The sequence below is a fragment of the Meles meles genome, chromosome 6, assembly GCF_922984935.1.
Source record: "Meles meles chromosome 6, mMelMel3.1 paternal haplotype, whole genome shotgun sequence".
Taxonomy (NCBI): domain Eukaryota; kingdom Metazoa; phylum Chordata; class Mammalia; order Carnivora; family Mustelidae; genus Meles; species Meles meles.
This window is the reverse complement of record NC_060071.1, coordinates 115,247,416-115,275,361: the sequence shown is the minus strand read 5'-3', so window position 1 is coordinate 115,275,361 and position 27,946 is coordinate 115,247,416. Positions and strand designations below refer to the sequence as shown.

At 42.4% G+C, this 27,946-nt stretch overlaps 2 protein-coding genes and 1 long non-coding RNA gene across 4 annotated transcripts in view; 1 reads left to right on the top strand and 2 right to left on the bottom strand.

Moving 5' to 3' along the window:
* Window positions 1–62: 62 nt before the first annotated feature.
* On the top strand, window positions 63–17,442 carry LOC123943129. Its single transcript, XR_006818585.1, has 3 exons — window positions 63–1,692; window positions 12,691–12,776; window positions 16,927–17,442. It is a non-coding gene; the product is annotated as an uncharacterized LOC123943129 (long non-coding RNA).
* On the bottom strand, window positions 12,770–19,426 carry AKAP5 (A-kinase anchoring protein 5). Of its 2 annotated transcripts, none has more exons than XM_046007014.1 (2): window positions 18,571–19,426; window positions 12,770–14,982 (listed from the first exon to the last, which is right to left on the bottom strand). In XM_046007014.1, the coding sequence occupies exon 2, from the start codon at window positions 14,720–14,722 to the stop codon at window positions 13,433–13,435; it is 1,290 nt and encodes a 429-aa protein (XP_045862970.1). In that variant the 5' UTR covers window positions 14,723–14,982; window positions 18,571–19,426; the 3' UTR covers window positions 12,770–13,432. The 2 variants fall into 2 exon arrangements, with proteins under 2 accessions (XP_045862970.1, XP_045862968.1); XM_046007012.1 differs by lacking the exon at window positions 18,571–19,426 and adding an exon at window positions 17,458–17,600.
* A 3,405-nt stretch (window positions 19,427–22,831) lies between these two features.
* The window catches only part of MTHFD1 (methylenetetrahydrofolate dehydrogenase, cyclohydrolase and formyltetrahydrofolate synthetase 1), a 58,193-nt gene continuing 53,078 nt past the window's right edge, over window positions 22,832–27,946 (bottom strand). Inside the window, exons 25-28 of the mRNA XM_046007005.1 lie at window positions 27,294–27,401; window positions 26,390–26,542; window positions 24,326–24,419; window positions 22,832–23,081 (exon numbers count right to left, since the gene is read on the bottom strand). Of these exons, the coding sequence (XP_045862961.1) occupies window positions 24,330–24,419; window positions 26,390–26,542; window positions 27,294–27,401 (351 nt within the window). The 3' untranslated portion in view covers window positions 22,832–23,081; window positions 24,326–24,329. The remainder of the gene's footprint in view (window positions 23,082–24,325; window positions 24,420–26,389; window positions 26,543–27,293; window positions 27,402–27,946) is intronic.

The window sequence follows — 27,946 nt, the reverse complement described above, 5'->3', positions numbered from 1 at the left end:
GGCTCAGTCAGTTAAGTGTCCCACTCTTGATTTTAGCTCAGGTTATCATCTCTGGGTCCTGAGATAAAGTCCCATGTTGGGCTCTGTGCTGGGCATGGAACCTGCTTAAGATTCTCTCCCTATCCCTCTGCCCCTCTATACCCTTCTCTAACAACAACAACAACAACAAAAGTGTTAAGTTCTCTTGGTTATTCTTAACAAAAAGCAACCATATAAAGAAAACTACATGTGTTCTATAGCTAAATTTAATAACTTTGGGATTCCAACCTGTAAACTCTAGAATGTCTTAGAAGCAGTCATATATTATTTAATACTTAATAATTAATTGACACAATTCTTATTTTTAGAAATATTTTGGAAACAGTAGTGTTGCTGGAATTCCTTTTCTACTGTAGTTTAACTGCCAGTACTTCTCTTTAGCCTTTAGGAAGAAGGATATTAGTTCTTTGGCATTATAGGGAATAAACGCTGCCAATTTCAGCCTCATGGAAAGTTCCCCCAAACATATTATTTACATATGGGAAAAGAAACAAAAGCAATGGAAAAAATACCATTTTCATTACTTTGATGTAGATCATCTAAAAAGTAAATGGGGACAAGAAAAAGAGTGGGGATAATAACATAGTAATTCATTATTGGAAGTAATTCATAACGGAAAGGCCTCACTTTAAACAGAACGAAATACATCTTAATCATGGAAAAAGGTACAGTTCCTACAATTAATGTTTATCTGCACAGGCCCATTCTTACTGTTGTAACCCAGGTCCTTGATAAGTGTGTCATTTTTTAGTAGTAATTGAGGTAAATAAGCCACATGAAGAGTTTTTGTAATGTAATTTGTGTCTTTGTACATTTTAAACTAAATGTAGCTCTGTGGTATTTTATTATAATTAATTCTTGAATTCCTAAGAGTGAAATCTAGAACTGATTATTCTCTGCTGTACTTCCACGTCTGTATGGTTGGACTTTTTGAAAACTAGTAAGATTATACAGTCCCAAGTCTGGATGTCTTAAATGCAAGGAATCACAGACTGATGTTTGTCTTCGAGACCTGAAGAATCCGTTGTGTTTCCGTGTGCACCTGTGCCACAGTCGGTTACTTAGGAGACACCGCTCCAACACACTGGACATGAGCTGCCACCAACTCTTCTGTTTTGTGCCAAATAAAGTCATTTAGTCAGACTAGATCAGATAGCAACTTAAACTCGTTTCAAAGAAACTGGATTTCAAAAACGTTGCAATAAAAAAGACCCAGTGAAGAAATCTTCCAAGAACAAGTAACACATGGCAAATCCGGGAGACTGGTGAACAGTGCGTGTTGTACGGCTGGGCGCTTCCACCTTACGGACTTTGAGTTTGCTTCAGAAACACTATTTTAGAAAGTTTAGTATCCTCCATCTGGAATGAAAGCAGTGAATTTCATGTATTTTATCATGACAAATAAATTAATGTGACTTAATCATAAACAAAACCTTTTTTTAGTCCCACTTACAGACTGTGTTCTCATTTTGCAGCGGGGTCTGCCCAACATTGTCGTCCTAGCACTGGGGTCAGTATGTCTCTGTGCCAGGTACCATCTTGGACGAATGAGACAAAAATGCATCACTGAGCCCCATTCTTACCAACCGTAGTGTGAATAGAAAATTGGCGTCCTACTCAAGTGCCTTCCAGTTGCCATCTCTGGAAAGAAAGGTAACTTCTAGCCACTGCCCAGTAGTTCCCTGCTTTGCTTTCTTCCTTCTTCCCTATTTACTGTATTTTCTCTAGTAATGTAATCAACAACAGTGGCTCTCAGCTGGCGTCTATTAGTGTTCTACAGAGAAATAGAAGCAGCGGTTATTATGTACAGAGAGAGAGATTGATTGATTATAGAGAATTGGCTCACACAAATCTGAGGCTGAGATGTCCCAAGATCTACAGCTGGCAAGCTGGAGACCCAGGAGAGCCGATGGTGTAATTCCAGTCTAAAAGCCAGTAGGCTTAAGTCCCACAAGGCCAGGAGAAGACTGATGTCCCAGCTTAACAGGAGAAATTCCCGTTGATCTCAGAGGGTCAGCCTTTTGTTCTATCTAGGCCTGCCGGCTGACTAAAAGGGGGCCACTCACTTTAGGGAGGGCAATCTGCTTTCCTCAGTCTACTGATTCAAATGTTTATCTCATCCAAAAACACCTTCACATTCACGTCCAGAACGTTTATCCAAATATCTGAGCACCTGTGACCAGGTGACACTTAACTAGACACACGGTGATCCTCTCACTGTGGGGACATTTTGCAACAGAGCTGTTTTCAGTTGTCACAACTGGGTGTGGTGTGGGGAATGTTGCTGTTGGCATCCAGTGGGTAGAGCCTGGGGTTGCTGCTAAGAATCTCCCAGTGCAGGAGACAATCGCCCCCGTCCCCACCCACAATAAAGAATTATCCAGCCCAAAACATAAGTAGTGCTAAAGTTCACAAGTCCTGGGTCCAAAAGCTTAAAATAAGTTTTGTGATGGTTGTCAAGGACTAAGGAGTACTTACTTACAGAACTTACTTAGTTCAGAGTTAAACTCTATTGGTATTATCTTCTATCCTAGCTCTTAAAAAAATTTTTTTAAAAACGATTAAAAACCAGCCATATTAAACAGCAAGGCAGTTTTAAATCTATTCACATAATGTTTGAATTTAACAGCTGTGTCTCTCACAAGGTCTCTTTGAAGTTAAAATGTGATCGTAGGTTGTAATTTGTGTATATTTTTAATTTGGCCAAAAGGTGGCACCAATGTATCTTTTAAAAATCTATTTTAGGGGCGCCTGGGTGGCTCAGTGGGTTAAAGCCTCTGCCTTTAGCTCAGGTCATGGTCCCAGGGTCCTGGGATCGAGCCCCGCGTCGGGCTCTCTGCTTGGCGGGGAGCCTGCTTCCTCCTCTCTCTCTGCCTGCCTCTCTGCCTAGTTGTGATTTCTCTCTGTCAAAGAAATAAAAATTAAAAAAAAAAAAAAAAGTCCTGATTTAAAAAAAAAAAAATCTATTTTACGTTATGCTTGAATTTCGCATCGCTGTTTAATTCACTATTTATTTAGTACTTAGCTACTCCTGGATCTTGTTTTATTTAGTCATGACTAATAAGATTTTTTTCCTAGAATTCCATAATGTGTTGAGCACCTCTTTGTTTTGACATCCCTCTTTTTCTTTTTAAGATATTAATTAATTAATTTGTTTGTTTGTTTATTCGAAGGAGAGAGAAAGTGCACCCATGAGCAGGGGGTGGGGGAGTGGGGCACAGAAGAAGTAGACTCCCCGCTGAGCAGGGAGCCCAGTGTGGGACTCCATCTCAGGACTGTGGGTTCATGACCTGAGCGGAAGGGGGGACACTTAACTGACTGGGTCACCCACCCAAAGGGGGATGCCTGTTGACATCATCCATCATCCCTCTTTGATCAAGAAGCTTCCAATTTACATGTAAATATTATTTTTAAAATATAACATTTGTTGTGGTTGTTACATGAAGCATTTCTAAGCGTTCTTTGCAAGTCTTTAACAGTAAGACCCTGGAATTTTAGTCCCCACTCCTCATTTGCTCTTTTAATGAGACATCAAACTGTTTTTGGTGTCCTCCCTGATCAAGAGATAAATCTAGGGACATTTGAATAAATATTGCCTTGTTTCTTGCCTCCTGTTTCCTTTCTTCATGTTCACATCCTGTGAGGTCGGCCTATATATTATTTTCTGGAATTTCTTTTTCAACTGTAGTTGAAAAAGTAGCTGGTGGGTTTTTTTGTTTTAAGTAATCTCTGTACCCAGGGTGGGGCTTAAACTCATGACCCTAAGATCAAGAGTCACATGCTCTTCTGAGTCAGCCAGGTGCCCCTAAATTGGTATCCTTTATACTTTTCTTCCCTCACCTCCTGCCAACAAGTTCCATTTTCTGAGAAAGTTGAGACCTTCTTTGATAGCATTCTTTTGCCTTCAACTCTTCTTGCCTTCCAGTACTGAGTGAATGTGGTGTGCCTCTTTTTCACCATCATTTCTGGTTGCAATATTATTATTACCCTAGAACTTCGTACCTAATCACCAAATGCTTCTCTTAAAATCATTTTATAGCTGAGTAGCCAATTTGAAGAATGAGCCCCTCTCCGCTCACATAAGTTATCATCCATTGCTTATACAATGTTGAAACTTTTTTCATTGAACGACTTAGTGATGTTGCCTCAAAACCATAGAAATAAAATATCTTCCCTTAAACTGTTGGAAAACTATGGTGTCCTTCCATGCCAGAAATGTGAAGGAATAGTACTACTCTGGGAAATGTCTGCACAACCGAATTGGTCCTTGCTCTCCTGGGGAGTGGGAGAGAAGCTTGTGTGGGAAAGAAGCCTGAGAAGGAGACCCTTATCAGCTCTAGTTGTTACTCTTTGTCTGGTCTGAATTTCTGGACCGTCCATGTTAGATTTGTGTGGACTGAATAGGCCCTGGCAGAAGGACCTGTGAATTTAGTTTTGCCACATTTTTCTGTAGTGAGAGCCTTATGGTACTTAGTTCAAACCATATGTAGGAAAATATCTAATTAAAAAAGGGTGTTTTTTGGTAACTGGCATTTGTTCGAAGTGTCTTATAGGGAGGAACATCTAAAGAACCTACAGTGGTTCTTTAGAAGAAGGATATAACATTTGCAAAGGTAAGGGAAAAGGTTTTAAAATGCAGGGCAGTGGGGTACCTGAGTGACTCTATTGGTTAAATGTCCAACTCTTGATTTCAGCTCAGGTCACGATCTCAGGGTCTTGAGATTAAGCTCAAGCTCCACGTTGGGGTCCCCACTTAGTGGAGAGTCTGCTTGAGATTCTGTCTCCCGCTCCCTTTGCTCCCCACCCCTACACTGTGTGCATGTGCTGTCTCTCTCTCTCTCAAATAAATACATCTTTAAAAAAAAACATAAAAAAATAAAATGCAGACTAGAGATTTCAGCAGAGTCTCCAAGTTCCTTTTTCTTTCTTTCTTTTTTTTTAACCAGACCAGTTCTCATTTTGCAACATTGCCCTTCTTTCACATATGTGCAAAGTCTGGTGCTATAAGCTCAGTGGTTCCTGTCTTCTCTTTCCATCACAGTCTTTTAAAGTGTGGGAGGAAAGGCATATAAATGGAAGCCTCCTTTTTTTATTTTAAACATCTCCTGTTTCACTGTTAACACCACCACAGTTTTCTCTCTCAAACTGGCAGCTATATTCAGAGCCACCACGGATGGCCATGCAGATTACGCAAAATAAACACCAGGGGGCGCTACTCCCCACATGAAGACTTCTGTAGTATGGCTGTCCAGTTTGCACAGCGCCGCATGGCGGCCTTGCTTTTTCTTCCTAGTTCAAATGTCGAGTTTAAGAAGCCCTTTTAAATTTCTGCATCAAGTAGCAGTTTTCACTGATGCCATCAGCAAATTAAAATACACATATGGTATAGAGAAAATTAAATAAGAAAAAATACTCCCTAGGTAACACAACTATTCGTGTTTGTCAAAATCTGCAGAACTCTGCATAAAAAGAGGTGGGTTTTACTGTATATAAATTATACCTTAGTGGAAACAAAAAAAAAAGGTTAGGATGACCTAGATATAAAAAAAGCCTTAGAGTTTAATGAACCATAATGACTATCATTCACTATTAAAACTCCACAGGCCAGAAAAAACACATCAGCCAGACATCAAGGGTATAGAAGAAACCCATAAAACTCAAAAGATAATTCTAAGTAAATTCACTCTGAAATCAGTGAAATTGCTGATAAAGTTGTTTGTGACACACCTGGATATCAGAAAGTTAGTTTGACTTTTTTCACTTGAACTGAGTGGTGACCAATTGTTTCGGCTTTCTGTACATCTCAGCCTTACCCAGAGTACAAGGACAGTTCTAACTAGTTATTTTTTTCAATAATTTATTTATTTGAGAGAGAGAGAGACCATGAATAGGGGCAGAGGAAGAGGGAGAAGCAGACTTTCTGCTGAGCAGAGAGCCCCATTCAGTGCTCCATCCCAGGACCCTGGGATCATGACCTGAGCAGAACGCAGACTCTTAACCCACTGCCCCTCTAACTAGTTTGCGATCGGGAGGATGGAAATATTCTGGTTTTGGATGATATCCTTTTTTTTTTTTTTAAGATTTTATTTATTTATTTGACAGAGATCACAAGTAGGCAGAGAGGCAGGTAGAGGGGGGTGGTGCAGGCTCCCTGCTGAGCAGAAAGCCTGATGTGGGGCTCGATCCCAGAACCCTGGGATCATGACCTGAGCTGAAGGCAGAGGCTTTAACCCACTGAGCCACCCAGGCGCCCCTGGTTTCGGATGATATCTTTAAAGAGAGGCAATATATTGTAAGTCTTTATGCCACAAACGGCTGTTCTACATGGAACCTCTGCATGGTAATTTCTGTTTGAGGATATGCAATTGATCTGAACATGCATGCCTGTAGCTACATTAGTTGTGACTGACTAATCACAGACGTGGTCCGGAGACCCCACTTGTCGCCGTACTGACTAGACCTTCCTGTGTCTTGAAGGTACAGATGTCACAGTAAGGATTTGGGAATAAAAGCTTCAAGAACGGGACACCTGGGTGGCTCAGTTGGTGAAGCGTCTGCCTTTGGCTCAGACCAAACCCACGTCAGGTTCCCTGCTCCACAGGAAGCCTGCTTCTCCCTCTCCCACTCCCCCTCCTTGTGTTTCCTCTCTTGCTGTGTCCCTCTCTGTCAAATAAATAAAACCTTTTTTTTTTTAAAGATTTTTTTTTTTAATGTGACAGAGAAAGAGAGATCACAAGTAGGCAGAGAGGCAGGCAGAGTGAGGGGGGCAGAAGTAGGCTCCCTGCTGAGCAGAGAGCCCAATGTGGGGCTCGATGCCAGGACCCTGAGATCATGACCTGAGCCAAAGGCAGAGGCTTAACCCACAGAGCCACCCAGGTGCCCCTAAATAAAATCTTTAAAAAAAGCTTCACGGACAAATACATAAATGATGGCACCTGCTTTTGGGTCACCCTGTGCTCCCCATCTCCAGGAGAGCAGAAGCAGAAGTTCTGGGTTTTATGGCCACAGGATAGCTATGAAAGGCTGAATCTCTACTCCATAACTGCACTGTAATATAAACAATCAAGACTGAAAGTCCTATTGGAGTTTAGCCACAAAACAAGTCATAGGAAAAGTGATTCTTATCTTACTAATGTGCAGAAACTGCTGGACCCTGCTACCACTGCTGTTATGATGAGTTGGAATTGCCAGAGACAATTTTTAGTTTGGGATTTTTCTAGGCTGGGGGCCACTGCACCTCCCTCCACTTACTTAGGTTTTCCTTAACTGTTCATGGCACCTGTGCCCAGCTTCGCTGAGGATTTTCTGCAGATGTGTAGTGTCACCTGCCATGTACAAACACACATAATCTTCCTCCATTTATGACGGGGTTATGTCCCAATAAAGCCATTGCATATTGAAAATATCATAAGTTGAAAATGCATTTAAGACGCTTAATTCAGGGGGCACCTGGGTGGCTCAGTGGGTTAAAGCCTCTGCCTTCAGCTCAGGTCATGATCCCAGGGTCCTGGGATAGAGCCCCACATCAGGCTCTCTGCTCCGTGGGAAGCCTGCTTTCTCCTCTCTCTCTGTCTACTTGTGATCTCTATCTGTCAAACAAATAAATAAAATCTTTAAAAAAAAAAAGACGCTTAATTCACTGAGCATCATAGCTTAGCCTGTCTACTTTAAATATAGCTCAGAACACTTACATTAGCCTATTCTGGGAATAGTCATCTAACACGAAGCCTATTTCATAATAAGGCATTGACTATTTCATGTAATTTATTGAATACTGTCCTGAAAGTGAAGAACAGAAGGGTTGTAGGGTACAGAACATGTATTATTTTAAGTGTACCGTTTTCTGACCCTCGTACTCCGTGGTTGGGTGGGAGCTGTCACGGCAGAGATCATGCCACAAGGTGTTAGTTTGCAGAAGCTCAAAACCCCAAATTCCAAGTATAGTTTCTACTGAAAGCATATGCTTTCACACGATCATAAAATCAAAAAGTCATTAGCTGAACATTGTTAAGTTGGGGACTGTCTGCAGTCACTCTTTCCTAAGCTCAGAAAACTCAACACACACACCCCCCTCCCCTGGTGTTCTCAAGCTTTTGAGGAAAAAAAAAAGTAGGTGCTCACAAAGCAGTCAGGGACTCCAGACTTCAGCAGTTATGGTGGGTCTGAAGGATTAGCATAATTGCCTATGAGGACAAATTTTGCAAAAGGTAGTGTTATCTATTAGAAAGATGTGATTTAATAAGAATTTTAAAACTTTGCAAGATGTGTGCTCGCTTCGGCAGCACATATACTAAAAAAACTGCAAGATGTGAAATACTAAATAAGCTTATGTACAGGGTTTGTGCATTAGTAAGACAGTTTGCTTTGGAACAAGTTTTAGTTTTAGGACCCTATCCAGTTTATTTTCTTTTTTAAATCACCTCCATACCCAAGCATGGGGCACAAACTCACAACCCTGAGATCAAAAGCCGCATGCTCGACTGACTGAGCACCCCAGACACGATCAACTTTCCATTAGTCCCAAGATTTGGAAAGTACATTCTTTTGTAGAGTCCAGTTATTACCACTGCACTGTGCCACAGGAAAAACAGGGTTGTCAATGTTAGGGGCATAAAATCAGTGTCTTCATAAACAGAGAACTTTTGAAACACCCAGCTTTAGCAGACAAGATCTGAATAATTTAAGCATTTTCATATGAAGATTGCTTATTTGGAAAGCCATGAAGTAATATTGCTAACAATTCATAGGTTACTATAATGTAGAAAAGACAACTACCAGCATAGCAAGAGATGATGAAAACAAGGACATGTCTGTCAAATTTATAGATGGCATCAAAGTCAGATAGGCCCTTTAGATGGTTAGATAGTTCACTGAAATTGAATTCAAGTTCGAGGTGTTTGTGTTTCTCTCTGCTGGAGGTGGGCTCTCTTAGGTTTGTCCTTGTAAAGTCTGTCTAGCACCCAACCAGCAGAGCAGAACTCTTGGTAGTGCTAACTCAACAGTTCCATCAGTGTGACCTTTATACTCTGAGGAAATAAACATAATATACCACCTTTCTCTTAGACGATGTAAAATAAAATAAACATGAGCCACTATAACATTTATTCTATATTAAGAGTCATACATATATTAATTCAGGTTGAAATCTTTTTCTACAGAGTATTTCTTAAATATTAGCATCTGATCCACAGTCATAAAGTACTGATTTTAACAAGAAATTACAAAATGGAATTTTTTACTTTCATAATAGCTCATCCACTTAACATTTTTATAGACAAAGAACTACTATAAATATGTAACATAATGCAGGCTTTTTTCTGCACCTGTTCACAAATCATAGTGAATATAACCATTTAACTATTTAGATATGGAATGCTTTCAAACTGTCCCTGTATTTAGATGACCAAAGTTCCCCTCACTAGACGAATTAATCATATTCTCTTTATTCTCTCCTCTATGGCACTCATGATGCTGCCTTGCCTGTGGCTCCTAACCTTAATCCCTGTCCTAGTTCCTCTGGTTGCCATTCCTTAGCTTGAGCTCTTGGAGGGCTGGGAGCCTGTCTCCTTTACAGTGTTGGGCATATGTTGTACCCAACACATGTTGAACCAAACTGAATTTAATCAGGACATCTAAATTTTATGTAGCTTCCTTCTGTTTAATTTTTTGTAACTAAATAAGGATTACAAGAACTTTTTTCAAAAATGTACCACAAAATGTACTATTGACTGAAATTCTGAATTCTGTATAATAAGAAACTTTATGTTACATGATAAAACCTCATAGGAATTTGAACCTAAAGAGCCTGAAACCATAAACAAGGACTCTTAAGAAAATGTACAAATGGCAGGCAGAAAAGTCAACCCCTGACGTATTGAGTATCAGATGAACTTAGAAGACTTTACATATCTGAATGAAGTTAACATTAAAAGGATCTTTGCAAACAATGGACTCTAAAGCCTAACAATTATTTTAAAAATTCTGCTGTAGAACCCCCACACCCCCTACAAATTAACTCTTTAACTATAAAAAATAAGGCAACTTGAAGTGAAATGTTGATAAAGTTAACTCTGGATTGCATGTAGAAGCCAGATTTGACTGGTGCCCTCCCATGACCCCCGTCTTTAACGACCTTTAGCAGTATGGCTTTTCACAGGCGCTGGTAAAATAAGTTAATCTCTCAGAAATAAATCCGACGGTTTCTCACATTCCACTAAATAGTAGACCAATTAAGATCATCACAAACTTCGTGCTGTCAAATGCATTGCCTTGAAAGAAAATTATGCAGACAGCTTTTCTGAAGAATCCCATTTGTGCCACATACTTATTATTCTCTGAGGTGGAGGTGGTGGCAGGGAACATAATTTCTGTTTGAAAGTTCTTTTGTTTTCTGCTACCTTTACTTAAATGTTACCCAGTACTATTTTTATATCCTATAAAGTACTTTGAGAAAATGTTAAGTGACTAGTGCTACATAAAATAGAAGAGGGTTTTCATATTCACTGGGTTGTAAAGCAAAGTGAATAACACTTGGCTCTTAAAAGGGCGAAGATAATACGCTGAAAAAATTAACAAGTATCCAATAAACCAACCCACCTTGTAAAATGCTGAGTTCAAAGGGAAACTGAATCCCAGCGAATTAATAAAATGTTTATTAAAAGCAACATTTATCACAGCAAATTTAAATGAAAATTAATGTGGTGTTATTAAACTGCCTTTTAAATGATCATTTTTAATCATGTCAAGTGGGGATGAACTGAATAGGGACCTATTTATGTACACTTAATGTCTGGCATATAAGGTCCAATTGCTTAAAATAAATACTATTGAAATGAAACATATTTTTTAAGAGACTTCCAAGTTATTGGATCCCTGCTTACTTCTATAACAAAACAATTTGGATCACCTTAGAATTCATGTGAATAGGATTTGGCTGTGTGGCAGGTATATTCAGACTGAGACCAATTAATTTCTGGATTTTTTCAGACTGAAATCCTATTTATTTAATTCACCAGATACTTTCAATAGAAAAGATTAAGGAGGAACCACTTAAAAATGAATACAGGTAAGATACACACGTTATCACAAAAAACAATCGGTTATACTATACGTTCTAACCAAACATATGTATCAAACCACAGTGGGGGGGGGGAGTAGAAACCCAGGACCAGAGAAAGTGTTCTTATCTTAACAAAAATAACTAATTACACATATTTATCTCATAACTCTTTTTAAAACTCCCAAATATGCATCACTCTCCAAAATATTTGCAACCACTGGCAAGTACTGTACTTGTTCATTCATGAGAGATTACTAAAAAACTTACAACGCACGTATATTGGCTTGAGCTATTCTTGCAATAAATGGAGACAGGATTCCTTAAAACACTGTAAAATGCATGAACTTTGGTCAGATTTTTTAAAAATTTTCACTTTTAAATATATGATATTTGCTGGTAGCCATCCAAGCCCATTAGCACCACATACAGTGAATGAAAAAGAGTATTTTTAGGGAGCATGACTTAGCAGTCTTCTTTTTATGTTTGAAAATTATACTACTAAAAGAAATTCATTTCTTGGGTCATATGTTTTGAAAACCCACTTTTGTGTTGCTAAATTGAAGGATTTTTGTGGGTTTCTCCTCCCAAGGTTATAGGCATGAAGGTAGAAAAGTCTGGGGGAATAATTTTGCACTTCAGCAAAGAATCTTGCTAATAATATCCATTATTTGGTTCAGTTCCAAAGTCAGATTAGGTTTTTCTGCCAGAGGTCTCAAGATGTACTCACAGCAAGAAACAAAGAAGGTTCTACAGGACAAATCAGCACGTACTTTCTATATGTAATCCATAAATAATGCAAGAAGTCACCGGGTCACTTACAATCATCTAATGTACACTCTTTTCTCCAAGAATGGACAAATCCTCTTTAACAAATACCTTGCAGCTCGAGTGGAAAGCTCTTTGTACTTCATCTACTGTCAGAGTCATGCTGTCCCTCAGTTGAGACAATGGGGACTATACAATTTGGACCTTTACCTGTGAGGTAGGGAAGTGTGTTATAGTATTATGGCCATTTCACATAAGGAAAGATTAAAATAGAATTACTTTTTCAAAAAATATGGCAATCATTGATGAGATCGATGATTTAAATAACCAGATAAAATGCAAATAAGCCCTTCTCGTCATTACATTAAGTTCATTTTTTTGGTAAGGGATTAACTGGATTGAACATACTGATGAAAAAGTTATTTTTCAAAATCCATGTAAAATGTAGGTTACTGGTGTCTGTTGACACGTAGGCACAATGAGAGAATACTGACATTTAAAATACAATGTGCTTTAACAGTAACTTTTCACTTTCTATTCAACCATGAACTTGGCTCATTCTTGGTCAAAAGTGAATAGTATTTTCACTAAATTGTTATGATTTCCTGGGACTTTTACTGCCAGGCTGGCTATGAATTCGCTCTTCGGGGAGAGGTGGGTGAAAGTGGTCACTAGAGAAGCAGTCCTGCAAGATGAATCCTATGTTATCTGTGATCATATTTTACTTGGGCAATTTGCCTTCTCCCGGATGGAAAACAGCATTTCACTCTTCCTGTGTTTGCTGTTGCTGTAGTTTAATTTTTGGGGTTTTGTTTCTAACTTTTCAGCAGATGACCCCATGCAGAAATGGATGTGAGGCAGAAGAAAGACGGAGAGGGAAAATGCACAGCCCATTTCCACACATTTGCACTTGGTAATTATTTGCCTATTTGAAATAAATTATGAATGGCTTTGTATGGTATCTAAGCAAGACAAGAAAAACACTCATGTTTGATTCAAATATGCACATTCTGCTGAAATTAGGAAAAGGCAAATTTTTTTTGAGGTAAGACTACTGCCTATGAGTGTAACAACTGTAAATCACACATTCACAAAAATAGCTCACCTTATTCACCATTTTAAACATAAAAGTGCACTGTAAAAAAATTTTTTTTTGAAAATCGAATGTGATGTTAACCTATACACAGGATTAAACTATCAAAAGGAAACCAGGCTTTGTGACATCAGAGAATATTAAAGAGTTCCTGGCATACCATAAGTGCTCAGTAAATACATCTTCCTCCTTCTAAGCACCCCAACTTCCACATGTCATTTTAGCTACTCCCGGTATGTCACTTCCATTGCGGTCTGTACTAACTTCCTCCAAAATCCAGAAGTGACTGCACTTCCGTGTTAGGAGAGTTTTACATACTTAATTCTTTAGCACTTCTGGGCTGGAACTATACCTGTAAATTCCACAGATGATAACCTCTCATTTGTAACTGAATACAAAATGCCACAAATATGCAAAATAATTTAGCAGGAAGCTGCTTTTTTTTTTTTTTTCCCTCCCATGATCTGGAAATTAAGTCACTGTAGAAGATTGTTCATTTTATTATCATCAGAGGCCATTTCATTAACCAGCTGTTCTATAGACAACTGGATAGCATTCTTGACAAGAGAAGAAGCTGTTTCTATTAAGAGTGTTTCGTATTGTTCTGAAGTTCTACCCTCAAAACCACTATCATTAGCAAAAACCCCCACTTGCTCATTTTCAATTGAAATTAAGAACTGCTTAGGGACATTTTTAGATTTCTTGACATCAAATTCACTGATTTCAGTGTCTGTAATAATAATAGCAATTGGCTCCATTCTTTTGCTTTCTTCTGGTTTGGGTTTTTCTGCAGTGACCTCATTTTCTCTCAGCTCCGATTCCTGGCTCAATTCAGTACCTTTTGGCTCACTCTCTTCGGCTACAATCTCTCTACTTTCGTGCTCTTCCCAATTTGGTCCACTTTCTAGGATCTTGCTTCCAGCATCTTCCACAATTTGCTGATCTGGGATTGTGGGTGAGGGAGGAACCTCAGAAACCACTGGAGGCTGATGTTCTGTTTCAGAAGTTTCAAGTGGGCTTGCTTGTTGGGGTTGAATACTTTGTTTTTCCTCAATTGTTTCCGTATCTCTTTCAAGGATTAGTGTTCCTGGGTGAACGGCAGAGTGCCCCGTATCTAACCCAAGTTCTACTGAGATCACTTTTTCTCCAGCTGTAGTTGTGCTGTTGCTCACATTTGGTTCGCAGAACTCATCAGCCCCCTTCCCGGAGCGGTCTTTACTTACATCCTGGGGCAACTCGGTTTTTGTTGCCTGCTCATCTGATTGGGCCGGAGCTTTTGTATCCACATGTTCAGCCTCTTCCTGGACTCTGATGCTGCAGTCTGAGTCTTCTATAATCTTGGAATGATTACTTCTTTTCTCTCCTTTTGAGAATTTTATGCAGGGAATCTTAAGTCCAGATTTGGCCTTTTTCTTAGAAAGATCAGCATCCTCAGCACTGATTTCAGGTTGCACTTTAGCCTCAAAGGGCTTTTGCTGCTTTGAAGATTCTGACCTTTTCCTGCGTGTTACAAGTCGTTTGATTGAGGCCCAGGCCCCCCCTGGGGGCTGTGGCTGATCGGAAGCGCCTGCTTCTGGGGTACGCGTTCCTGCCGTACCAGCAGCTTCAGAGCTAGCTCTGGGTTTCATCGTTTTGACTGCTTTCTTTCTTCTCTTGAAGCAAAGCATTGATGATCTTCCCTCCTGCCTCTCATCTTGAGGACTAACTTCTGTGGGTCTCTTCTCATCCCTGCTTTCAACTTGAATTTCAGAAACCGTGGTTTCCATTTTTACATCACATTCGTTCTTTCTCTAGAAAACTATATTCTCTCTTCCTTAGCAGCCTTTATGACAAAAAGGTGGGCAAAAATATACTAAGTAAAATTTCTTCCAGATGTATTCACTCTTTTTGTCTTACTCCATACAGTTGTTTTAGGTGGTTTCTTCAATGTACAATTCCTAGTTTCTCTCTTACTTGTAATTTCTCTCGTTAATTTCTTCATGAAAGCCCTTTACTGGATAGATTATTGTTTTATTTAAGGACCAACCTGATGAGAGAAAAAAGAGTGTATTTTATTTCACCATCAGCCTACTATTTCCTAGAGAAATATTTCAGTTGAATGTATATTGTTCTACCAGGAACGTTTCCCATCTAATAATCTACTGAAATGACTGCAGAATAAAAAACATAAAAAAGATTACAATGTGAGTCTACTTTGCTCTGATCTTTGTTAAAACTTCAACTTGGATTACTTGCAAATCCAATATCAATCCTTTTGTTGTGCTGTCTTTATGGATGTTTATGGTTCAAATCCAAGTTAACAAACAGAGGACAATAACAAAACAATGAAAGGTAAAGTGGTAAGAGAGCTAAGGTGATTTTTATTACATGCAAATTCTGCAGCTACAAAGGATCTTAAAGATTATTCAAGTCCAGCAAGATGAAGAAAATGAGCTCCAGAGTGGGTAGTTGGGGTGCCGAAAGCCATTACAGTTAGATAAGGTCACAGCCAGAGTTAGAACAGAAGACTGACTTTCCAGTGTTCTCTCCATTATACCATAAGGTTTCTGTTCTAAAAATGTATGTTCCATCAGAGAGGTGCTACTTTTCATACACACTCTTGGGAAATTTAACATCACTGTCATTCTCCCCTCTTAAATTTAGTTGTATAATTTTGACATTTTTTTCAGCTATTTTGACAGCTAAGTATCTACTGTGCAAATGTTTTCCATGAGCACATAGTCGAAGGCCAGTAAGACTGAATGATAATAATAGCTGACATTTACTGAGCAACTCCTGTGCATTAGGATATGCTAGACACTTTTACATACATCTCTAGTCTTCCCCACATTATCAAATGAGTAGGTGGTGGTATCACTCTCTACAGAGGAAGAAACTGAGGCACAGAGAGTTAAACAACCTGCCTGAGGTTCTACAGCTAGTAGGTAACAGATCAGATTGAACCCGATTGCCTGTTTCAGAAGCCCAGACTCGGAAAGTAGGCATTAGAGTTTTATCAGAAAAATGAATTGTTTGGAGATACTAATCTGCACTAGATTCACTAGTCAAAAAATTTTTAATTGTTTTCTTTAACCACAAGGTAGCCTGTCAACTCATAATTGAACCAAGACTAGACTGAATTCTTGCTATTTTAAAATAAAGCTATTGAAATTCTCTATATTTTGTTTTCTTGGTTCTGGAACTAATTTGAAAGCCAAATATAACTGATAAGCTATGCAAGTGGCAAACTGATTAGTTATATATAAACATAAAATTGATCCACAGAATAGTATGACAGCCCCAAAGAACACAGATGTGAGGTGATGATCTAACAAAAGCCATATTAATTTTTGTTGATGTATATCCTAAAATAAGCAAGGGGACTCTTTCCCTGTACTGTTTTTGTGTAAATCCTTCAGCAATGAAGGTGTATTTGGTTAGCTCTTGATTCTATGAACCACAAAAGGGACTGGGAACTCAGGAAATCAGTTTATGATCTAAGTAAATATTCCCCTACATACATACTCTATGCCTGACAGAAAGACAAAGTCATCCTAGAACAGCGATGAACCTAAAATGTGAACACTGTACAGTGTCCGTCCTCACACAATGCTTCCATAAGCCAAGTCTTCTCACATCTTGGAGTTCTCAGCACCTGACAGTTTTTTACCAACCGGAGGATGTACAACAGAAATAGTGAAATTAGATCATGTTTAAGATGGTACTATTTGAGGTTAACCTGGATCGCCCAGAGACAACTGCCTGAGAAGCTCACCTGAACGTCTGTTACGGTAGAACTCAAACACGCAAACAAAAACCTAACTGAAATGGGGGAAATACAGTCTGTAGGCATTAAAACTTTGCAGAACGTTAGCGTGCAAACGATGCTCCTTAACCTGCAGGGTACTTTCATTGCCGCGGTAATCTCAAAGTCCCTGTTGTCATTTCCTGACAGAGTTGCATGTCTAACGCCACTTTTCCCCTTGAGCAGAGAAGCCCGGAGGCCAAGAGCAAACCCTTCCGGAGGATCGGGAGGAAAGCTGTGACTCTCTCTCAGGGCCAGGCGCGGGCCACCAAGCCGCCACCCCGAGGAAGGCGCCTCCTTCCGACTGGATGCACCTGGCGCCAGGAGCCGGAGCGCAGGACCAAGTACTCGAAAAGGAAAGTGCCGGGAGCGTGGAACAGAGCGCGGCTTCAGACTATCTGCACAGTTATAATGGCCAGGAACCCCAAATCACAGTTCCCGCAAATGAGGTAAGGAAGGAGAAGCAGTCCCCGCCACCCCTGCTGCCAGCATGAGCTGTAACGCGAAGAGGGTGAGTGGGCACCGCTGACGAGGGTCGCAGGGCTGAAGGTTCCGGCAGACAAACGACCCCTGCCGGTTCCTACTCAGGCCTCCTAGGCAGCGGGGACTGCGGGTGTCCAGGGAGACCTTTCGCCCGCCCCGCCGCGCAGGCGGCCAGCTGACCGGACCCCAGCCCCGACCCCGCTCCTCGCCACTCCCTCACCCTCCTTTACTTACCGACGGCGCCGGGGTTCCTGGCGACCCTGCTGCTGACGTCGGGGGGGTGGGGGATGTCCGCTGGAGGGCCGGGCGCCCAGGCAGCCCGGGTCGCACCAGCAGCGAGCAGCCCTCTGCTGCAGGAGCGCAGCCTGCGGCGCCCCCTCCCCAGAGCTCGCGGAGCGACAGCCCGCGGCTCCAATGCGCGCGGGGCGGGCGGGCGCGGGGCGGGGCCAGGGCGCGGGGCGGACGGCGGGGGCGCGGGCGCGGGCGCCGGCGCTCAGTCTGCAAGCGGCTCGCCCTGCGGCGTGGGAGCGCACCTGGCACTCCTGGCCCCCGCGCGAGCCCCCGCGTTGCACCACGTGCAGCATGGGCAGCGGACCACCCAAAGGGGGAGGGGGCAAATTGGATGCGGACCAGGGCAGTGAACCCCTCATTTTCTGAGACGCAAAGTAGCAAAATTTGGTTTTAATTTAGGGGCACTTTCATTTAAATCCTCCGCCCCTCCAACACGTCGCGTATTTAAAGACACGGCAGATATTACATTTGAAAAGTAGGGTTAAAAACTGTGCAGAGTGAAAGCTCATTTGGGGAAAAAATTACATACATGAATTGAAGTAGGGGGAAAAAAAAACTTTCCTCGGAGTGGCTTTGGGTGTAATGGTGTTATTATGGTTCATTGCCAAATACTCTCAGAGACCCAAGACCCCAGACCCTTGTCTCCCTAGTCTAGGTGGCAGTTAGAGGTGATCCGATGTGTGGGGGAGGAGGTCAGACACGCACAGGAACCCAGCCCCATCCATCTTTTATATTTTATGTATTTCCAATGTCTGCTTAATCTTAGCTCAGTTAAGGGGACGGGGGGGGGGGGGGGGAGGCAGGAGATGGCTTTCCTCACAATTCCAGTTCGAGTCAGAGCAAAGGGCACAGGGAACACTTACCCTCCAGCCTGACTGGATGGCCAGGCTGAGTATTTTCATACATTTCCTGGGTCTTTATCTAAACAAATTGCTAGGTGTACTGAAAAGCTCTGCAAGCATTTATTTCATTTGTACACATAAGGCGTAGATTTCATTAACCAATGAAAGGCGTTGCTGTGAGGGCTTAGGTGACATGCTTCAGGTTTAACATTACCTACGAAGGCATTCCTGGGAATTCCAGCTGTGAGGTCGGGTTGTTGCGTGTTGGGTTGCACGGTTGGCTCCTGCCGGCCCCTCCCGGTATACCGTCCAGATGAAGAACCTATTAAGGTTGAGGAAAGAATTACTGAAAAGCAGTTGTACTTACCGCCTTTCCTTGTTAGGATCATGATCTTCAGGGAAGTAAATAAATTTGTTATCCACTTTTGGATGTTTTCCAGGAATATACATTACCTCTAAGATTCTGAAGCTGTTGCTGAGACTTAAAAAAGAACCATTAGGACACAAGAGCAATACTGAATCCAAGTTGTCAGGGTCTTAAATTTACAGGTAAAATGAGAGACAAGAGCTGTAAAACAGGAAAATCCCCAACCATCTTCCTTAGTTGTAATTAGAATTCAGTCTATCTTTGTGAAGTCAGCAAATACCAGTCTGTGAAAATGTCATTTATATCCCCAGATGGATGGCTAACCTTGCTTACTGACACTTTGGGACTTCAAACAAGCCAAAAGAAATCCATGCCACTCATAACTAATTGAGATGCTATTACTTACTGAGATCCAAGCTTTCCCAAATCTATCAGATCTAGGTGTTTTCAACAATTTCAAGCAAAAATAAGATGAGCTTATCCAAATGAGAACAGGGTAAAACAGCTGTCTTATTAGGAAGGAACTGGAAGTGAGACAAGGGATAGGTCAAAACAATAAAGGCCCCTCAAACAACTTGTAGATTTTATTCCAGTATTCTTTAAAAAAAAGTGATTGGGGGGAATACTAATGAAAGGGAACTGAAGGGTGGTAAGAGGTAAAAGGTAAATTGATTTTGTATTTGAAGGGAATTCTTGTTATTTTTCAAATAACTCATCCCCAACTTCCACCACACATACACACACACACACACACACACAGAGAGAGAGAGAGAGAGAGAGAGAGAGAGAATAGAGTACTATAAATGAAATACTGCACTGATTTTTCTTTAGGATATGACTAGAATCTGATGCCATATCTGAGTTTTAAGAAATGTATCCAGTACTTCGTGCATGAAAGAAACCTGTCATCCCTGAACTCACTTAAGTGACAGTAAGCTATTACCCATATCACTGTCTGCTACTCCATTAGTAGCTTTTGATTATATAATGAGAAGCAGGCTATAAATATATTTCTCCAATCTGATGAGAAATTATTCTACCTACAGCGTATCTTATTAATATCACCAGACACACAATGCTGATAGAATAGCTTGCTTATTTATCCGAAGTCTTATTTATCTGATCTCAACTGATCAGTCTTTCTCCCACCCTGGTCCCCACCTACCCATGGTCTGGGTCTGTAGCTACCAAAAATGATTTCTAACTCCTTAGGAATAATTCTTATATCTCAGAATCCTTCTGGGAATAAGACCTCTATCCCCTTCCCTGGTACACCATTAGATGAACCTGTGGCTCGTTTTCTGGTATTTTGATCTGTTTCTGGGCATCATCAGTGTTGTACCAGTGAACACAAACAGTAGTTCTGTTGTAATCCGCTTTGCTTGACAGCGCACAAATGCTGCCTCTTCTGAATTAAGAGTATACATACATCTTCAGTGCATGGCAACAGCCTCCGAAGCACAGAACAGAGGGCCCAATCTGTTCATCCGTACGATTGCAAATACGGGGTGGAAAAGCATTAGCCGCCCAGAGCAGGCTTGGAACAGTGATCTGGAAGGGCTCCTAGCCCCAAGGCAAAGGTACTGGACCTTGTCTGGCAACACACTCTAGTATGTACCCCAAGCACTAATGCTTTTTGTAGGTCTTGAATTCACGTCTTCAATTAGCCTGCAGTTATTTTTTGAATCCTACATGCTATCTCTTTCTCACTTTTTTTTTTTTTTTATGTCATCTCTACCCTCAACGTGGGGCTCGAACTCCTGGCCCTGAGACCAAGAGTCACATGCTCCACCAACTGAGCCAGTCAGGTGCCCCTCTTTATCACTTTTTAAAAAAATTTTTTTAAAGAGTTTATTTATTTGACAGACAGAGATCACAAGTAGGCAGAGAGGCAGGCAGAGAGAGAGAGGGGGAAGCAGGATCCCTGCTGAGCAGAGAGCCCGATGCAGAGCTTGATCCCAGGACCCTGGGATCATGAACTGAGTAGAAGGAAGGCAGAGGCTTTATCACACACCAAAGAATCAGTCCCACAAAACCCATGCTATCACTAATTGCTCAGCAGCATTCCTCCTCAGGTCTTCCCTCTGCTTCTGCTACCTACTATTATTCTTTCCTTCTGGAGGGAAGTGAAATGGGCATAGCTCTCTGCCTGTCACGAACGGGAAGTCCATTTCTGTGCCGCCTGGCCAGGGCAGCTCTGATAGCCTGAATGACGGTAAAGAGCAAAGGCTTTAGAATCAGAGATCTTTACCAAGTTCATCTGGTACGCAACAGCAGTGCAATTTTTTTTTTTTCTAAAGATTTATTTATTTATTTGACAGAGAGATCACGAGCAAGCAGAGAGGCAGGCAGAGAGGAGGAAGCAGGCTCCCCGCTGGAGCAGAGAGCCTGATGTGGGGCTCGATCCCAGGACCCTGAGATCATGACCTGAGCCGAAGGCAGAGGCCCAACCCACTGAGCCACCTAGGTGCCCCAGCAGTGCAATTTTGAAGTTTGCCTTTCTGTAAAATGGAAATACAAACCTAGTTTGCAACTTTGTTTTTCTATAATTTATCTCTACTTCTAGCCAAAGGGCAGCTCTCATTTTGAAGCTAAAGGTCACTTTTGAGCAATTCCACTGCTAACAATTTATCCAACAGATGGTTCTACACAAATTGCACAGATGCATAAGAGAATATGCCTCACTCTTTCACTTGTAATAGCAAAACCCATGGAACAGTGGTAAGTGTCCATCGACAGAGGACTGTTAGATACTACACAGCCGTAACAAGGTGAATCTCAAAACGACTGATGTAGTAAGATCTCCCAGATATACTAGCAGGTGGAAAAAGCAACTTGTACCATTTGAATTTTTACCAAAGACATACTTTACTGTTACTTAGGAAAATTCTTACATTAGTGATAGTCCATTCATTCCAAGCAGTATCTGGTAAAAACAGTTTGCATTCCTTATTAGGGCTTTATCATCTTTGTCTTATAAAACTCCGATCACCCTCTCGAACCAACTGTGTTCACTATTCTTATTGGTCTTAAGGATGTAAACCCACATGGCTTTTGGGGATACGAAGAAGCCTCAATCCTTTAAGATGACCTTTAAGTCACTGTGTCTGAAAATAGACTGCTTTCTTCCCTTCCTTACAAAATGAATTCCCAGCAAGTCCCATTCTAGATGAGGTCTTATAGGATATTAAAAAAACAAACAAACAAACAAAACAGTGCAGACCAGGCCCGTGTGATGCTTTGGAACAGAACTGATGACACCACCATGTACCATGTGCCTGGCACCGTGCGAAGTGTGGTGAAGCTGGGGCTCTGCACACGACCCCTTTGCCATTTGACCCAAAGCACTGCCATCGCTTCTTTAGATGGCAAAACTGACTGTATTACAACACTGATGTGAACCTGGGGAATTAAAGATAGTAAAACCAAGGACACCAGGAAAGATACTGCTCTGCCAATGCCAGGAGCATTTACACTGGCCTCAGTGGGGACACAACATCTTCTGGAAAGATCCAACACAGGAAGACAAGGGGGAAGGAGGAGGAAAGAGTACGAAAGGAAGAACTGAGACAGACACTGAAGAACAGGAAGAGAAGGGAAAACACTTCAGGGAAAAGACATTCCAGAGGGAAGGGTGGAGCCCAGGCACAGCTGTATGATAAAAAGGTGAATTCTCTATACCCTGCTTCCCCCTCAACCCTATTAGGCAGTTTCCTCATGATGTGTCCTCCCAGAAATCTGCAAGCACACACCATTTACCCCTTTAAACACAAGTGTTGGGACACGTGGGTGGCTCAGTCGTTAAGCATCTGCCTTCCGCTCAGGTCATGATCCCAAGGTCCTGGGATTGAGTCCTGCATGGGGCTCCCCAGTGGGGAGCCTGCTTCTCCCTCTCCATCTGCCCCTCCTCCTGCTCATGCTCTCTCTCTCTCTCTCTCTGACAAATAGAGGCCTTTACAAAAACAAAAAAGTAAACACAACAGTGTCATAAAGTACGTTTTGTAACTTGCGTCTTCGGTCCTGGGCTCTGCCAGCAAATGGGTCCCCCAGGACGGCAGACACTGCAGCACGGTCTGTGATTGCTAGAATTTATATTTAAACATCCAGATCGCAAAATCATTTCCTTTTATTCTGTGGAACTTCAATCAAGTAGACTTGTGCATGATTTATGTTAGTTTATACATGATGGTAGGAATTAAGACAGAAGATAAGGCTACTGGGGAAATGCCTGCTCTTGATTTCCGAGGATCTTCAGACCAGGGGCTGCCTTCTCTCGACTTCCCTACACTTCCTAACCAACAGTCGGCTTCAGTGGACACCGGCCAAACGTTCGCAACAGCTTCTTGGAGAGGGGCAATCTAGAAGGAAAAAGAAACAAGAAGTAAACGTTCCTGTAGGAGCTGAAGCATGGTCTCTGCCCTTCCATGCCATGGCACTCCCGTCTGGCGCCGCCAAAACCGTTAACATTTCCAGTCTTCCCATAGCCACCTCTGCAGGGCTGGCCCGAGGCCCGAGAGCAACACATGGCACTTGCCTTCTGGCTCCGTGAAGACTGTCCAAGGCCAGGCCAGGCCCGAGCCCGACGGACACTCCCCGTGTCACAGAAGCCCTCCCAGAGGAAAGACAGGGCAGCAAGCACACCATCTTGTCTCTGTAAGCAGTTACTTCTCTAAGCAACCTATCCTTACGGTTGCTTAGAAGAGGACTTGTTTGCTTCCACCTGGACCTTTTACTTTTTTAAACAATGTGAGAGCTTTAGTTTTGCATTACCCCTTGATACCCTTGTCTTTTCTAGCATTTCTCAATTCCTCCCTCCTACACATGTATCTCTAGGTCCCTTGCAGTTGTCAGGATTCTCCTTTGTGATTGCCCAGATCAGGATGCGGTTTCCCGAAAACCATGGCTTCCTTTTTCTTGGTTGATTCCCCATTTTGCTGGAGTTCACTGCTAAATACCTTCCTAGGAAGCATGTGTCTTCCTTCCATGTGTCTGGAAGCATCTGGATAGATGTGGTGGGGTGTGAGTGCAGGCGCCAAGTCACCCCAGAGGGGATTCCTCCACTGTTGAAAAGCCACTAACTCTGGTAAGACAGCTGTTCACTCTAATTCCCATTTTCTTATAGACAAGACACTTTTTCTTTTTCTAGACAAGGCTTCTTAGAATTGTATCTTTATGTTTTTGAAATTTCAATGGGATGTGTCTAGGGAAGGCTCATTCATTGTGGTGAATACTTGGGGAACTTTCACTTAAGACTCCAAGTATTCCTGGGCTGTTCCTGTTTCTTCCTCTTTTCTATTTACTGGGACATTTACTCTATTCCTGCCTGCTATCTACTCAAAGTACACAGACCTTCAGCCTAGCCTCTGTGGCAGTCCCTCCAGAGTTCACTAGCGGCTTTCTCCACCGTTCCCTGACAAGCCACGCTCTTCCAAAACTGTGCAGTATGTCCTCCACTGGTCACTGCCAACTCTCCCCTCAGTGATGTTTGGAAGGAAAAGTTTCAAAAGCATTCAAATCTGCATTCAGAGCTTTTGCTGAAGCCCTATAATTCATAAATATACCTCAAAGCCAAAAAGCAAAACTCTTACCAGTAACAACTCACCTGTCTAGAACAACCCATTCACCTGTTCAGTTTCAGGGTCCAAATCAATATCATAGAAACAGGGCCGCGTGGGGAGTCCAGGCATTGTGCTCATCTAGGAGATGTGAAATAGCATGAGAAACAAAGTGACCTTCGTTTTCACCTTCTCTTCAGATAAAAAGCCCGAGGCACAAAGATAGAATATTATTTTATAGTTGTCAATAAAGTGGTAGTCTTCTTGTTACAAGCTGAAAAACATGTCGCGGATCCTGTTATGACCCCCCAACAGAAACTCGCGTGTCCTCTAGCATGCTGAATGCCAGGCTTCCCTGTCATCTTCCGCGCTGACAGTGGTAACAAGAAATAGCAGGAGACACCTTCATAGTGTCTAGGGCAAGGGCTGGGGGCGCTGAGGAGGCACCTCCTCCCCTCTCATGAGACCAAAAGGAGGTATGGGGCTTGTCTGCTTTTTTAATATTGTTTTGACGAGTTTCATGTTGATGCCTCTATTATTTTGTTTCAGCAACACATCAGGGCTGGTGTCCTTTAACTAGGGCGAGACATTTCCATACAAGGTCTAGATAGGTTTATAATCACTATGCTTACTGGTCCAGAGTGGCCTTCTAAAACTGAGGGTGTTAAGGCCTACACATTACATTTGTACTTCTTTTCTCAAGACTAGGCTTTGACAAGTATCTACTTAGCTGCAGATCCATAAGACTTGTAAGTAAAAACTCAGTCCACTTTCACCTGTAACAGTGTCTTGTATAACGAATACATACAAGTCCCCAATCAGATCCAGACAGAAGAACCGAAGCTCAACTTCTACAACTGAACTGTAACTTACCAGAACATTCTACAGAGATCTGATATTTGTCTCTATTCATGAACTCTGAACTCTGTAAGCAACTGTTGGGTGTGGGAACAATTAGGGGGAAGGAAGGGATTGTTCTTTAGACCTGGCAGAGAAGCCTGAAGAGCACATGAAAGATACTGGGCATGTGCCCACTGACGTAGACACACATGTGAATGGCGGTAGAAAACTCTAAAGATGGCTCCCAAAACAGTGATTCGGATTTTCAGTATTTTTGCTCTTTCCCAAAGAGGATTTTTCCCGCCTGGAAACACTGGCACTTGTCTGACCACTGCTGTTATGGGATGATCCTGCCCCACGCTGAGAGCTGAGGGAAGCAGGGCACATGTCTGTAGTAACTTGCCCAAACTCAGAACGAGCAGTGAGAACTGGATGTGGCTTTCACATTACACACGTTTGACTCTGTAATGCCACCTCCTACCACTCTCTTACTACCCCGAGTGACACAGCTCCAACAGGAGATCTATCAGCTTCTTTTACATTGTCAGCTGGCCATTTGCTCGGTCAGTCCTGTACTGCAGGTAAGTAAGTACAAGCTGCAGGTGTAGGACACGGGCAGATCAAAGGGAGGAAGCCAGGCACGGGGTAGTGTTAACCTGGGATGGTCAGCTGTGCCCTTCCGCACCCTGTCGTCCCCTACGAACAGGACTCCTGAACAGGACTCCTCTTTCCATGTGCATACAATTCGTAAGATAAAGCAGCATCAGGTACCGGATTCATCTCGAAGTGGGAATAAGCGATCTCACTTGTCACATCTACGGAGTTCATTTGCATTTTAAGGGGGAAATTCTTTCCTCCGAAACACCAAATTCCCAATACATTTCAGGCCTAAGCTCCAGGCTTGTCAAGAAGACCTGGGAGGGCCATCCCTACGTCAAAGGATGCCTGGGCACGACTGAGTTCATCTGTGAAAGGTGCCCAGTGAAGGTCAGTTGTGATTATATATTAGCACTGTCACAGACGATCGAAGAGGCCTGTCCTGGATTCAGTCAATGTCATACTGCCCCTGGGAAACAGAACTGTTATTCATGATAAGCTGTTATGGCTTCATCCTTGAACTGACACCTGGATGGTCCACAGCAAGGGGATTAGTCTAAGGGGCCTGACTCCAGCTTGCTGCTCAGTGAGGAACTCTGCTCAGCTTCCCATGACCAATGTCAGACGAGAAGCCCAGACGAACCACCCCCTCTCTGCCTGTAGCACTCACTTACCGTCCCCACCAAGGGGTACAGAAAACCGGCCCCGACGCTGGCGCGGATGTCACGGATGGGCAAGACAAAGCCCGTGGGTACACCCTTCTGCTCTGGGTTATGAGACAAGGACAAGTGTGTTTTGGCCATGCAGATGGGCAGGTCCCCAAAGCCCTGAGAAGGGAAAAAGTAAGACCAATGAAAGGCTGAAAGTGCAACAAAGCACACCTGGGGATGGTGATGATACAGATTCTTCCATTTATTTAATATATCCAATTCCCGGGGTGCCTGGGTGGCTCAGTGGGTTAAGCCTTTGCCTTCTGCTCAGGTCATGATCTCAGGGTCCTGGGATCGAGCCCTGCATTGGGCTCTCTGCTCAGCAGGGAGCCTGCTTCCCCTCCTCCCCCCTGCTGTCCTCTCTGCCTACTTGTGCTCTCTCTCTCTGTCAAATAAATAAATAAAATCTTTAAAAAAATAAAATAAAATAAAATATCCAATTCCCTTTATACCCATCTGGACCTTACTGCCCCGAGCTTAGTTATCACAGATCCAAAAAAAAAAACCAAAACCTCTGTTGGGTGAGAGAGGCAAGTGCCTACAACCATATTCTAAAAGTGAGTATTGTATTTTCATCCACATAACCAATTAAAAATGATAGTTTGGAGCAGACATTAGAATACAACTGAAGGCAGGCTCTTAATATTTGAGGAAGACACTTCCTACTTCTTCATGGCTTTTCCACACATTCATCTATACCACATCTGAGTAGATAAAGGCCTGGACCACCTCATCCAAACTCCGTATTCAGAGGGGAAAGGGCTACCACTGAGAGAAGTGAGGCAGTGGTACCCCGCAGGGCTGGAAGAACTTGGGGGCTCTGACTCTGGGCCACCGTGAAGAAGTGAATGAACCACCAAATATCTACCTGTTTTGTGTAGACTTCAGCTTTGTGTTGAGCGTCGGGAAGCAATTCAATGTCGTCAGCCCCGTAGATCTTCTGTGCAATGATCCTGATTTTATCCTCGACTGGGAGCTAACAGACAGGGAAGAGAAGGGAGATGCCATGACTGGGTGCACACAATGATGGTGAACTGGGACTCGGCCACATTCCAGGTCGGAGTTCCCCAAAGGCTGAGAAGATGCTCTTACACACACACATGCACGCATGCACACACATATATTTAAAGATTTTATTTATTTGTCAGAGAGAGAGAACACATGCACAAGCAGGAGAAGTGGCAGGCAGAGGGAGAAGCAGGTTCCCCGCTGAGCTGGAAGCCCAACGTGGGGGCTCGATCCCAGGACCCCAGGATCACGACCTGCGCCAAAGGCAGACACTTAACCAGCTGAGCCCCCCAGGCGCCCCTACACATACATATAAATATGCAAATAAGCCGAAGTAATTTGGGTTAGCAACATTTTCTTTTAATACCGAGCTTCAGATATTGCGAGTGGAAAATGTCCCACAGAGGTATGGTTACTGTGTGTGTGTGTGTGTACAGACACACACACGCGTGCATATTCAGGATGTCCTTAGGTACACCACTGACAGTACTACCAACTACCCATGAATGACTA

What these genes read in the sequence shown, in the direction of transcription:
- AKAP5 (XM_046007014.1), bottom strand. Translation starts at nt 14,722, where the DNA reads ATGGAAACCACGGTTTCTGAAATTCAAGTTGAAAGCAGGGATGAGAAG.